The sequence below is a fragment of the Zootoca vivipara genome, chromosome 5 (genome assembly GCF_963506605.1).
Source record: "Zootoca vivipara chromosome 5, rZooViv1.1, whole genome shotgun sequence".
Classification (NCBI taxonomy): domain Eukaryota; kingdom Metazoa; phylum Chordata; class Lepidosauria; order Squamata; family Lacertidae; genus Zootoca; species Zootoca vivipara.
In genome coordinates this window covers 34319494-34334399 of record NC_083280.1, presented here as the reverse complement: position 1 = coordinate 34334399, position 14906 = coordinate 34319494, and the positions used below count along the sequence as shown (strand labels likewise).

Here is a 14906-nt window from a genome sequence, read left to right as displayed (position 1 = left end):
TCAACACACAAAAAACATCAACAATTTGTTGTTGACAAAGGACAGCTGGACATATAAAGGGCCCCATTACCTTCAGTAGCTTAGGGCCTCATCCAACCTAAATCCTGCCCTGTACGCAGCTACCTTACTGGATCCAACATGGCCAATAATTTCAGTTTTGCTCCTGTTTTCAGGGATTGGGCAACTTCAAGGTTTTGTGGCTTAGGGGAAATGAATTTGGAGTTGCTGCCTGATCTCATAATGATCTCAAAATGCAAGTAATTGTATGCAAAATAGCCCCACATACAGTGAAAAAGTGACAGTTATACAGTCATACCTCGGTTTAAGTACGCTTCGGTTTGAGTACTTTCAGTTTAAGTACTCCGCGGACCCATCTGGAACGGATGAATCCACTTTCCATTACTTTCAATGGGAAAGTTCGCTTCAGGTTAAGTACGCTTCAGGTGAAGTACAGACTTCCGGAACCAATTGTGTACTTAAACCAAGGTACCACTGTACACTAAAGTGTTTTAACTGATGAGCAAACACACTTGCATGAAAACAGCAATGAGGTCCTTTAATAGAAAGGACAACCTAACCATACTGAGGAATGGCTGAGCATACAGAGCTAGTCAAAATTCGTGACTAGGCAGGTGGAGTTTGTACCCAAAAAGAGAGAGGCTGTTTGTGGCCTAATTCTACATAGATCTGTAGATTCGTCCTACAGATTTTATATGCCACCCATTCTCACTCCACCCCAAAAGCAATACATCCATTCCATCCAGCTGAATTGTGTGTCAGAGATACAGGCAGAATATAAGGCAATGGTACTTCATCCACTCAAATGTAGCAGGAATCAAATGATGAATAAATGCTACCCCACTTCTTTTTTGTCAGATGTGCAGCACTGAGATCCCTGCAGGGATGGTGCCTACAGTGCATTAAAAGAAGTGAGAAGTCCTTCTGCTTTGCTTATGGTACCATGACCTCTTCTTCTCAAGTTACCTAAAGTGCCTGATAGTTTAGAGCTACGGTGATACAAAGCAGTAATTTGAGCAATAGTGTCTCTTGCAAAAAAGCAACAACCCTAACCTGAGTACAAAATGCAGAGTCAGCCATCTGTTCCACACACCCAATAAAGCCTCTTAAAAATTCTGAACCAGAAATGAATGAGGTTTCTTTGTTTTTTTATCAGAGAGCTCTGCAGGGTTATTGCTAACGCTAAAGACAAACGGATGTGGTCATGAGGAAATTCATATCATTTTGAGGGGGAGAGAATCTCACCAAGTGACTGATGATGCCTTTTAATGATGCCTATTCCAAAGATCTTCTGAGGAGAAGGAATGTTCCAGGTCTCTTGGAATCCAGCAACAAATTATGCTGTGGAGACAGTTGTCAAAGGTGACATAACCACTATCTGCTGTGGGCAATAGAACCATCAGTGCTTCATTCTCAAATAACATCTGTTCACCCAGAAAACTCATCTTCAATATGTCGAATGTTGTTATTCTCTTTACAGGGCCATCACAAGTCCATGGCTCAAGGACATTGGCTACGTGCCGCCAACCATGCACTTAAAGAAGAAATCCCGGAAACTTTCTTTTGCCACCCAAGATTCTTTGGGAGGCAAATGTGCTTTAAATGTCTGGTTTGTATGCAGCCTCAACAATCTAGCGTTCAATGTAGATGCGGTGCTAGTCCTAGCAGAGAAAGGGAGAGAGATGGAGGCAGAGTTAAACAAGGAGAAGAATCTGTATTTATTTCATGTACAGTAAGGCACGGAGAACAGAGGCTTCACAAAATAGGTGGGTTTTAAAGAGGAATTTGAAGCAAGAAAGGTTGCATCACATTCTGGTAGATGCTTCCAGGCATAAGGGGCAGCAAGGGAGAAGGGCGGAGTAATTTAAGGGGGGAGAAGTTGCGTGTGGAGACCTTTTAACCACCCCCCGAAATAAATTCAGACCAGACTCAAATTTTAGGTTTGGTTTTTGGCAGAATGTAGGCCACAACTTTATTGATTACAAGCAAGTAAGTGGTTGCATAGGCTCTGGTTCGACTAGCTCCCTGCCCCCTTGCAGGTAGCGCTGACCCAGGGCACCAGCATAGGTCAGCCAAGGGTGAACACCTGGATAGGCGGAAAGCCGGGAACAGGCTATGTCCTCCACCCAGATGTCCCCCTGGACTCAGGCGTGGGCACAACCCCATCACAGGGGTTGAGTCCTTGGATTCCTTTAACGGAATACCCTTTACATAGGGATGGCGAGAGCGTTCCCCCATCCCTATCACCTGAACCAGAGCCTATCCGCAACCTTACAAGTTGTGACGGTTTGCTACGCGGCAGGCGAAACCCAAGTGGCACCAGCCAATCAGCCAAGTGGGGAAAATTCCTGCCGTGCCCCTGTCCCAACGACAGGCGATACACGATGGCATGGCAAGGGCAAGCACAAAAGCCCTAAAAGTAGGGAGAGGTGGGTGGTTATCCTATCCTATCCTATCCTATCCTATCCTATCCTATCCTATCTTTGGACAGCAGATGGTGATGTGGCAGAGCTATGGGCAGGAATGTAGTAGGATAGCCGAGCCACAGGGGGCTTTGAAGGCAAGGATGAGGAACAGTGGGGGGCTGGTGCCCTTTGAAACTGGTAGGGGCAGAAGACAGGAAGACCAACAGTAGGTGGGGCCAGAGCCAATGATGGGCAGAGCCAATTCATTCTCATTTCATCGCCATCTTCCTCCCTGCTGTGTTCTACAATACAGGGGTGTAATTTTTAAGAAATAAATGATTTTTTTTTTACTTGTGATAATAGGGTTGCAGCTTGCACTGGGTCTTCCTGGCTCTCCAGACTTTCCCTCCCACTTCCCCATCCTTGGGTCCTGGAAGCAGTGTGGAGATTGAAGGAAGTGTGTAATAAGTGAATAATGTGGGTAGCAATATTTTGGAAAGAGGCAAGAGAAGAATCATAGAACTGTAGAGTTGGAAAGGACCCTGAGGGTCATCTATTTCAACTCCTGCAATGCAGCAGGAATCCTCGAACTACCAGCCTTCTGGTTAACAGACAGATGCACTGACTGAGCCACAGGCTGAGATATTTTCAGTCAACAGTAAGCCCCATAGCTCCCAAGTACTTGATTTTTTATTTATTTATTTTTAAATGAAAAGTAGACATTGTGTGAAATTGTAAACATGTTTTTACCATAAATGCCTTGCTAATTATTTGTATTGCTGCATGTGAGTCTCTATTTGAACCTGCCCTGTTTTTTGTTTTTTAAAAAGCAAATGATTAATTCAAATTTATCGGATAACCTACACCAAGAGGAGCTAGAGACATTCGACTTTCTAGTTTGGACCCTTCCAACTATGTGATGCAACGGTAAGTCATATTCCCGATGGGCTTCTTAAGCCAGGGGATTTTCATAGTCAAGGTTAGCGTGTTCCCCTCCACTTCAGACTTCCTTTAATGAATATAACTGAATTTTAAACAGCAAATGCAATTAAAATCTGTCACTTTGTTAGATGAAGCGGTCAATAAGGGAAGCATCGGGCAACACTGACTGTCCTTGATCCAAGAACATCAAAAGAAGATGCTTGGCTCTTTCATGAAACATGCAGACACATTGTTTTGGCCCCCTGTTGAAGGTGCCACCCAACATTTTCACTTCACAACCATCATTTACACATTTAATAGAGCTTGCTCCTTCCTGACCTTGAGAGAAATTTGCAGTTTTTTGTGGCCATTTTGTCCTCAAAAATTGTTTACTGTCGACCTGCGTTGGCCTCCTCAAGACCTCTTGTACCGCAGCCAGAATCCATTATAAAATGTGGTGTAATTTGCATCAGATATGTTGTCACTAATAAGCATAGCTGCCAAGTTTTCCCTTTTCTCACGAGGAAGCCTATTCAGCATAAGAGAATTCTCCTTTAAAAAAGGGAGAACTTGGCAGCTATGCTAATAAGCTTCCTGACCCCATATTACTATTAGCATTACAGTAACACTGATAATTACTGGCCCTACCCACAACTCAATGGAGAAAGGAATAGCGTGTCTCTAGGGAGAAATAGTTCTGTTGCAGCAGGGGGGTGCCTGCTGGGCCCAATTCCCCACCCACATTTGAAAAGAATTCAGAAGAGGAAATGGTAGACTCATAATGCCACAATGTGATGCAGTGGTTGGAGAGCTGGAGTGTGATCTGGGAGAGCAGGGTTCAGATCCCTCCTCCCAGCCATGATGTGGGTGGCGCTGTGGTCTAAATCACTGAGCCTCTTGGGCTTGCCGATCAGAAGGTTGGCGGTTCGAATCTCCGCAATGGCGTGAGCTCCCGTTGCTCTGTCCTGCCAACCTAGCAGTTCAAAAGCATACCAGTGAAAGTAGATAAATAGGTACCACTGCGGCGGGAAGGTGAACGGCATTTCTGTGTGCTCTGGTTTCCGTCACGGTGCTCTGCTGCACCAGAAGTAGTTTAGTCATGTTGGCCGCATGACCCGGGAAGCTGTCTGCGGACAAATGCCAGCTACTTCGGCCTGAAAGCAAGATGAGCACCCCATAGTCATCTTTGACTGGACTTAACTGTCCAGGGGTCCTTTACCTTACCTTTTACCCAGCCATGAAGCTTGCTTGGTGACCTGGGGCCAATCACTGGTCACCTCTGGATTTTGTTGAACTACAATTTCCATTATCCCAGACCGCTGCTGCCCATCTGGTTGGGGCTGATGGGAGTTGTAGTTCAACAGCATCCGCAGGTTGGCTATCCCAGCCTAGTGTACCTCACAGGTTTGTTGTAAGGATAACCTGGTGAGCAAAGCAGAGAAAGCTATAGACTGCCTTGAGCTCTTTGAGAGGATGGATGGATGTAAACAAATATTACACTATTTCAAATACACTAATAAGTGACTTAGTAAGCATAATACAGTCATACCTCAGTTTAAGTATGCCTCGGTTTGAGTATTTTCAGTTTAAGTACTCCGCGGACCTGTCTGGAACGGATTAATCCACTTTCCATTACTTTCAATGGGAAAGTTTGCTTCAGGTTAAGTACGCTTCAGGTTAAGTACGGACTTCCGGAACCAATTACACTCATACCTCGGGTTAAGTACGCTTCAGATTGAGTACTCCGCGGACCCATCTGGGACAAATTAATCCACTTTCCATTACTTTCAATGTGAAAGTTCGCTTCAGGTTAAGTACGCTTCAATTTAAGTACTCCATGGACTGTCTAGAACAGATTAATCCACTTTCCATTACATTCAGTGGGAAAGTTTGCTTCAGGTTAAGTACGCTTCAGGTTAAGTACGGACTTCCGGAACCAATTACACTCATACCTCGGGTTAAGTACGCTTCAGGTTAAGTACGGACTTCCAGAACCAATTGTGTTTGTAAACCAAGGTACCACTGTAAAGAAATAAAGAGCAATGATGCTAACCCGTTTTTCTCTCTCACCCCATTTCCAATCTCTTTTAAATGCTACATCCTGCTTCTGCTGGAATGGTTCAGCTGAAAGCTCTCAAAAATCACCTTAAGGCATATTAAAATGTGCTCACAAAATGACACAGGAAGACTACCACTGGTCACCACTGATTTCACAAGTGCTAACCAATACGTGCCCTGTGACACTTGCCACACCGCATTCCAGTCAACCACAGAAGGTTTTGCCAGGCAGTAAAATTGTATTGTCATTTGAGAGCTGCACCATGCCCTCAAGAGTTGGGTCCCAGATACGGGAGACATGATCCTGCACCAAAGTACTCGCCTATGAAGGGAGGATTGCAGATGCAGCACAGTTTGAACCATTGCAAATGGGGCCACAATCCCTTCCTGATAGTTGTTCATTGGTATTTGGGAAAGAAGCAAGTGGTGAAGAATGCAGCCGCTCTGTTGTGGTGAGATCAGCACAAGGAGACCGTGACCAGTTAAGTCCCTTTGTATTTTCTTATGCTATTTATGATTATCATCATTGCATCACAGGCTGAATCTGCTGGCCCTGTGGGATCTGCCTTCTGAGGTGGCCACCTCACTTTGCCTCAGGGGTGGGCCGGCCCTGCTTGGGAGATTACGCATAAGAGTGCAGTCCCGTTGATCCTAATAAATTCGGTGTTATGCTATATACTGTTGCTCTTTGGTGTGTGGTTTGTGTGTATAATAAGCTGATCGATACTGTGGCTTGCAGTTTTGAACTCTCGAGGGGGGGGGGAGGCGTGGATATGGGGACTGTTAAGATGAGCTCCTGCGCTTCAAAGTTTGCCACTACATCGCTGCATTCAAAGTATCAGTCCTCCTTCATAGTCTGTTAAGTGTTCTGCATCTACCCATACTGCTTAGCATTTTGTTGTCCACCTCCCACCCTATTTTATTTTTAAATGTAGATACCATAGTGGATGTACATTCATATGCTGAATTAATTCCACCAGTGTTAAAAAAAGAGAAAAAGCAGGGGGGTACTTCGGGAGACACTGGGTTAGAAACCAAAACAAACTCTCAAGGGTCATGCTTATTCTAAGGCCACAGAAGTATAAAATTGCTGCCTCATTTCCTAGCATTTCTTGGCAGCAAAGTGCAAAGAATAAACATTTGAAGGTTAGAGCTGTGAACATAGAGGGAAACACATCTCAGCTGCTCAGAACTGAAGATGCTAATCAGGGACTCTGCATAGCAGGCACCCAGCAACTGCGAATACCTCCAGCGTGTGTACAGTAGGATCGTAAGAGATACGGATCCTTGGATCGGAGGTTAGCAACTGAAATTATTGCCTCTGCTAGGTAGGCATCTAGATTTGCAGTTTAGTTGTAGAGCAGCAGCAGCTAGGCCAGGTAACACCATAGACCAGGCTTCTTCAACCTCGGCCCTCCAGATGTTTTGAGACTACAATTCCCATCATCCCTAACCACTGGTCCTGCTAGCTAGGGATCATGGGAGTTGTAGGCCAAAAAACACCTGCAGGGTCAAGGTCGAGGAAGCCTGCCATAGACTGTGTTTTATACAGTTGCCCATTTCCCCTGATTTTGGTCAGACATACATTTTCTTCTCTGGGCCAGTAATTGGGCATCAATTCGCAAGGTCTTGAAGGAAGACAAGGAGCCAGCTTTGGGTCTCCTCCAGATCTCCTTTTTATTGTTCATCCATGATTATTTGCGCTCGTGATGCTATTGGTCGTGTGTGATCCTGCTTTCAACACCAACTGTGCCTCCAAAAGTTTGGGAGTGATGCATGGAAATGATCTGTTAGCATTGGGGGAGCATTTCAGAATACTGCAAAACAATTAACTCCATCACTAGTGCACTATGACAGCGTCAAGCACATGTTGCAGAATACAACATGTCTGGATGTTTTGGAGTTATGTTGGAAAATATGTGCAAAAGCCAATAAAAATTATATTATTATTAAAAAAAAACACACGTCTGGATGTTTTAACAAAACACATCTGAGGCGGCCGTTGGATAAGACTCAAACATGGCTGAGAGCACCTGCCAGATAATTGAGCTTTTTGGAAAAAAATAACACTGGAAGACCCCAAAGATTCAGGAGATGGGCAGACTAGTAATGAATTTATGTCGCAAAGAAGATGAGTGGCTAAAAAGGAGGGAATTTTTATACATCCTTCAATGAACACTTGACACAGGAATTTGTTTCTGTGTAGATTGCCAGGTATGAACTAGGCAATCATGGACGAAACAAGAAACAATTCTCATGTTCAAAGATACTGGGTAAAATGTCACCATGATCAAGGGAACTGCTGCCAAACTGTACCCCAAGATTATTCAGTTGTTATCCAAGCAGGCACAACTCCAAAGATTGTGAGTCTATTTGTAATTGAAAATGACTAGTGTGAAACAGGACCAAAGTGCTATTGGGGAAGTCAGCAGTGCAGTGCCTAACACCCACAAACACACCTGATGGCACCTGCGGAGACCAAGTAGTGGTGGTCAAGCAGTTAGGTCCCTGCATTTTTTCTTGCCTTATTTTTTTGGGGTGTTGTTGGGAAACACTCATGATTGCCGAGAGGGGGAGCTCTGGCCTACCCACTCTAATGTGGGTTGATTCTGAACTATTGCATCTCAGCTTATTATTGCCTCTTCTCAGCCAGAGAGCAACACCCGAGTATGTTGCATTGAGGAACCTCAGGACTTTCTCACCAGTTCTTCTTTGCACCCTTGAGTGGTTTGGCTTGACTGGATTTGTGTCATTGAACCGCGATAATGGCTCGTGCTTGCCTAGATACGAGATGGGAAAAGGTGTAGCGGTGTGTCTTGTGTGTAAAAACTTCACTTTGTGTGGGTGGAACGTGTTCTACCACACAAATAAAGCTAAGGGCTGCCCACCATTGTCCTGCCCACTTGGGCCACCACTGCCATGTTGTGATGGCCGCACCCCTCTAAGATTGCCCACAAAGCCCTTGGGTTCTGTACTGGAAGAAAGGCGGGATATAAAATGGTGAGAAGCAGGGAAAGGAGTTTTATAAGCAGAGATTGGGAACTGAGAGATGACGACTTAGTACCCCAAGTAGGATCTATTCCTACCAAAATGGAGTGGCAAGGTGTTAAAATAATTCACTAAATGAAGGCACCTGCTGAATCACAGGGTATTTTAGGTTAGGATTAGTAATAAAGCTGGGGAAACCAGATATCTATATATGACTTCTAATGACACCCCCTACCCACCCCTAGGTTAAGAAGTTAAGAACACTCAGAAAGATCCTACTTTAAAGCAATTTAAATGTTCCCTCCTAGAGTAGCCCAATTTGGTTTACCACTAAGAAGATTTAAATATAATTTGCACCTTTGTACAGAGGTGAAGATCAACTTAACACCTGACTTATCTTGCTTTGCAGCTAAGCCCAAAGGATACCCTGCTATTTTGGGAGTCTGCTTGATTCTGGTGGGAGCAGCGGTGAAAGATACAAGAGGATGTCAAGAATCTTGCAGAAATTATGAGAACTGTATTTTAACAAACATGATGTTAATTAAAGGTGCATTAAATTTTACATTCCAACCTTTGAATCAGGCTTCAAGATACACAATTTAAGTGTATAACAATGAAGAGGAAGACTATGGCTAGTTTTAATATTATATACTAAAGAGACTGGGGGGAAAAACTCCTCTTTACTGCTATTTTTTAAGGTTGTAAATGAACCTCTGATTAATGGGGAGGGACCCCAAAGGTAGGTGTGTGAAGCTGCCTTAGATTAGAAATAGCCAAGGCGACCTAGGATGCAATATAGCATCTTATTCATAATACTCTGTGCCACTTCCTTTGCCCGCATCAGATGTCACAGTGATTGATATAGGTGGGCAAACTCATCCACCTCTCCAAGTGGCTTGTGGGAAGTGGGGAACAAATCCATATTAAAATGGGCTTCAGTCATTCCCTCTCTCGTGGAGCTGCAGTTGTATGAGGAGGGCTTGAGTGCCTTAACTGAATTCTCAGCATCTTCACCCAAATATAAATGTTCACCAAACAATAAATTTCCAGGGAACTTTGAAGAAAGACAGGGTAGTTAAGTTTGTGATTTAGATCAGTCCAGGAGATGTTAGAAACTCTGTTTTCCCCACATATAGCTATTAGCAAAATTTAAATTCTGCATAAGATAGAAATAAACCTAACATGCAAAGGTTGGAGAAGTATTATATGTTGTTGCAAGTGTAGATGGCTATTTATATATACTGTATATATATTGCATTAAGCTTTCAACTGCATTCAGAAGAAGTGCAGAATATATACCTCTTAAAAGAAATAATCCAATTCAGGTGGGTTCTTCCCCCCTCTATCCTATATAATAAAGTGCAAGTGTCTCTGCGTCCAGTCCCTGTGTCCGTGGGATTGCGCTTCTGCGCCCTGTGCCCCATGGACAGCCATTGGGACTTGGAGCACAGAGACGGAGCGCGTTGGCCGCCGCGTAAGGGAGCTCAGCCTCGCGGCATTTGGAGCAGCTCTCGCGAGAGAATCCAGAGTACGCATGAGATAGCCCCGTGCGAGCGAGCGAGTTCTGTCTCCATGCAGGCACACTTGCGAGGCCGTTTAATTCTCGCATGGACTTACTTCTAAGCGGCAGCGGCCGTTACAAGTGGTGGCGGGCAAGCAATGTCAGCTCTGCGCATGTCCCCGAGGTTGCTAGAGCAACAGGTCTGTTCTAGCACCCGTTAATTTAACGGGCTTCATGATACTAGTAAATATTATAAAACACACAATTGTGTTTCTTCAAAATTTTATTTCTATTTAAATTATGGGGCCAGCCAGATCTTCTAAGAAATGCATTCATCTGAAGAAATGAAATGCTTTTGTGGAAGTAGAATTACAATTGTATACATCTTTTTTGTTTAAAAACACTTCTCACATTAAATAACTTTTAGTAATATCTTTAAGCCTTCACACAGATAAGAAACCACTTCCAGTACAATAGTTTTTTTAATATGAATAGCACATCAAATGGTCTTAAATACAACTTTTTTTGAATGCCAACACTCCAAGGATTAATGTTTGAAAAAGTTAGAGCCACTTTCTCCCATGCCTAATAGTAGAGAAGCAAAACCAATATCCAAATCCATCTTTGAACTTCTTTATATATACACATACATAACTTTTTAGCATTTCTACATTTCCCCCCTAAAGTGGAAGCCTTATGCATAATGGAGAATAACTTGCCAAGTAATATTTTCCTCTTCTTAACTACGATTAACCAAAATATAAAAAAGGACAGAGTACTGAACTATAATATCATCTTGTGGCCAGTTTTGCCTGTCTATATAAATGATTTAATAAAGGCTTAATTATTACTTTTTCTTCTTTCAGTAGACATTATGAATCACTTTGCAAAGGACAGGTTATAACCACTAAAGGAAGCATGACAATGCTGAGATGTCCAATATTACTAGAATCCTATTTGCTGGATTTCCTTTCCTACTTCCTTCATGAAAGCTGTAAAAATTAGCTAAGATGTCAATCAGGAGATTAGTTTAATCATTTGTGAAATAATTTAACCAGAAAGAAGCTAGAAAGCAATAAATAATTTTAGAGCATTCTCATTCAGGTTCAATCATGCAGAATTTGAACTTCCATACTCCTAATCCATAAAGTTGGCTGGCTGGTTGTGATCTCAGTACTACTATTAAGATGAATAGATAGCATTTTGATAACATAGTTGAGATATATTTAGCAGATTTTTTTCGTTATGATCACAGTAACAAAAAGTGGTGCAACATCAGTCTTTTTTAAAAAATAAATACTGATAGTTTGCAGCATTAACAAACAAGATATTGACACTAGGACAGTTATGAAATTATGGTTTTTGAAGTAAAGGGGAATTATTAAGTTATTTACCATCACAACTACCATACCGAATGTTAACTATATGAAAGGAATAGAGATTCTCTATGCACCCACAAGGAAAAACAAATTGATATTAATTTAGCATAATCTTTATAATTTTGCAATTGGCTGAACACAGCACTAATATAAATGGATAAGGCCGACATTGAAGAATATAGGTTAGTGGGTTCCAGAACTATATTTTAGTCTACCCTAACTGATGGCACCCCATTAAACCACTGAATACAGAAAAATTGGATTTTCTTCTTTTTAATGCTGCCGTATTTAAGAAATGTGAAATTAGCATTTCCATGTGATCCTAAGTATTCATTACAGATGAGCTTTCATTTTGCAAAACTCAGTATCAGGTAAAAGATACAGACTAATACATTAACATTCCTCTGCTGTACAAATTAAATCCTTTTTAAAGAAATGAGCAGCCTAGGAGTTATATACAAAAGAAACCAACAAGCATTGTTGAAATGAAATGCAAAGTGTCACTGCTAAGCTCTACTGTCTGAAATACCTTCAAAGTAAAATTAACAAAAACCCTTAGAATGTATTTCCAAGTCTACAACTCAATTTTCAAGAAAATCACACACACACACACTCTCTCCAAACAAAAAACAAAAAACCTACAAAGCAGTGAAAGGCATATATACATTTTCCTTATGAACTCTGAGATTTCACTATTTAGAAGATGCTATGTTTCAGTATCAGTTTTATTTGCAAGACAACTGTTCATCCCAGTAAGCTCACATTTCCCCTTTGATTACACATAAAGCACTGCACATTTTTTTTAAAAATCAAGGCATACAATCTTATACTATGGTGCCAAGTATGCACAGATAACATTGTGCTCGCATCTCATACAAGGTTAAGTGCAAACGTACGGATTGAATCAGATTTGCAAGCATGCACCCCGTCACTTAAACTACTCTAATACCTTCTTTTCCTATCCCAAACTATCTTCTATATGTTTGCTTTCATGAACCAACAATCTCCCCCCGCCCCCTAACTTCTAAAAACAAGCAGTGTGCTTGAATTCAGACACAAATACCAAGAAAGTCCACATTGTGCAAGAAAGCAGCAGCTAGGTTTGTCAACTTGGACTAAAAAAAAGAGAGAAAAACAAACACTGTTCACTGAACAGCAGATTAGCAGTAATGTTCCTCATGAATTGATAAGAGTGCCTGATGCTGAATATCTAACAGCAAATGCTGAATTTGGATTTAATATTTTAGGGGTTTATAGGAGATTAAGCTTCTTGCTGTGCTGGTCTTTTCAAATCCCTGATCTGTTTAACTAAATAGGTCTTCTCATCGTTAAATTGTTCATCCTCGGTCCTGTCGTTCTGAAACTTGCTGAGGAACTCAATAAGTTTGGTCTGGTTCTTTAGGAGGATATCTAATATAGGCTGCGTCTTGTTAGGGTTGGCTACGAACACCTGCAATGAAAGAAGATGGTTAGTATGGGAAAAGTTCAGTTAATATATCAGAAAATATTAACTCTCAGAGGAAAATTACATTTATGTAAAGTATTAAATATGAGCCAAGTCTACAAGGTGCTAAAAGACCCATACCCTCCTGGAATTCATTAGTTTAACCTATTAATGGAACAAATGTTCCTAGATACTATTTTCAAAATGATTTAGTGCATTTGAATATGCATATTCGCAACCTGAGTAGCACCAAGCAAAACTGCTTAGAAAGGGTTGTGTTGAAAAATACTCAGTGCAATTAATGAAATAATTCATGCAGAAACTTTTGTCTGTCACAGAATATTAAAAACAAATATTACAAGCAGTATTAAATGGCTTCGTTTCAGAAAAAAATGTAGGGGATCTGGTTGCTTTAAAAATAGCTGCATCTGATATATTTATTTGAATGTTTTAGGGGAAAATGTTAAGCCAGTCTCAAAGATGGATTCAATAAATAAAATAAATTTGACTTTGAAACAGAATTTGCTTTGTACAACATACCCCAGCCACCCTTTCCTGTTATCCAATACTTCTCATTCAGTTATGTCGAGACATTCTGGTGTAGCATTAGATCAGTGTAAGATTAGATACCTTCTGTTTACATGAAGTCTTGAATACCATTATCAAACAACATTTAAAAGCTGTTTCTACCTTAAAGACATGAAAGGCTTCAAACTGAATGTTGCGACTCTTGTCTCGTAGAAGGTTCATCATAAGTTTGAGATTTTCAGGTTTACTGATGTATTTTGTCATAATTGTGAAGTTGTGCCTATCCAACAGTAGTTCACCAAGCAGCTAAAAAACAAGGGGGGAGGAAGGGAACTGGTGAAGTTTTCCATAAGGGCTATAAAACTAAATCAACCTTTTTGTTCTTTAGCCACAATGAGCTAGAATTTCTGGTATTATATTCTATTACAACTCTATCCTAGTGCTACCTAAACTATTATTGAGTCTGCATAATTTGGACGACTTCAGGAAAAACTGGATGCATTCCATTGTTATTTGTTGTATGTTGCAGGTAACACAGGAGAATATCTGCAAGCAATCTTGTGCCAAATTAAACCAGAGTTTAAATGATACTCTATGGGGAGTGTGGCCAACAAAATCCTGACAAGTCTTCTGACTTACAGCACAAGGAGAAAACACACTATGGCCATCTGTAAGACTTTGAGGACCTCAATGTGCTAGTCAAGTTCAGCATTGGTTATTATGGCAAAGCATGAGCTCTAGGGGGTGCATAAAGACTTGATCCTTGGGGTCATCCAGTATACCTAGAAATTTCTGCACTTTGAACTTCATGAGTGCAGAATATTAGATCATGGTTCGTTTTTATAGTGAAACTGTTGATATGAATCAAGGTTTGGGGAAAAGGTTGTGTATGTGTCCATGTGTATATTAATATATTGATATATTGATGAGGCACCTTAGGGAAAGAAATGTTCCAGGTTTTTACTCAACATTTGCAAAAATATGTGTGAAGTCTTGCAGTTATAGAACCTGTACTAACCATTAAATGTTAGAATATTGGTTTCCTAAAATATAACACCTCATGCTTCAAAACTTTCTCAACTGATCAGGAGACAACATAGAATGAATAGCTAGCTTGGTCCTACCTGCTGAAATTGTTCTTCATGATATTTTCTAATGTCAAACTAATTAAAGTCAGTAAGATCTCTCTACCTTAAGCGACTGTCGTTTTGTCACGTAGTTTTCTGAATGGAGTAACTTCTCGTATTCACTGAAGAACTGAATGGAGAAAGAAATAAAAATCTAACTATCACAAGCACTCTGATTCCAAATGATTTCAATGAACTGGAAGCACAAATATAAAACACAGAAATAATGTAAGGATTTAAACATCTCAAGTGTTTTGCTACAATTTTTGTATGACCCAAGTGGAAAGGCTGAAGGAAATTTTCAGGCAATTCTTTTAGGCAACAACAGGACAGGGAACACAGTTAGCAGATTTACATTTCATTATCAGATGTGACCAGCAGATGGAGCACGGTTGTCACACATGCCCTTGTGATTATTATGGCACACCAAGGAAACAGGTTTCTTAATATACAATTTCATTCCCAGCGTTTTTAGAACTGTGCAGTTGCAACAGTTTGCTGTCAAACATTGACCTTGTATTGATATGGAAATAAGAA

General features: G+C 41.1%; 1 protein-coding gene across 2 annotated transcripts in view; it reads right to left on the bottom strand.

The window, feature by feature from the left end:
• Window positions 1-10156: 10156 nt before the first annotated feature.
• CAB39 (calcium binding protein 39) overlaps window positions 10157-14906 on the bottom strand; it is a 57677-nt gene continuing 52927 nt past the window's right edge. For both annotated transcript variants that reach the window (XM_035132872.2, XM_035132873.2), the window contains exons 7-9: window positions 14434-14499; window positions 13405-13548; window positions 10157-12720 (exon numbers count right to left, since the gene is read on the bottom strand). In XM_035132872.2, coding sequence (XP_034988763.1) covers window positions 12532-12720; window positions 13405-13548; window positions 14434-14499 — 399 coding nt within the window. In that variant the 3' untranslated portion in view covers window positions 10157-12531. The remainder of the gene's footprint in view (window positions 12721-13404; window positions 13549-14433; window positions 14500-14906) is intronic.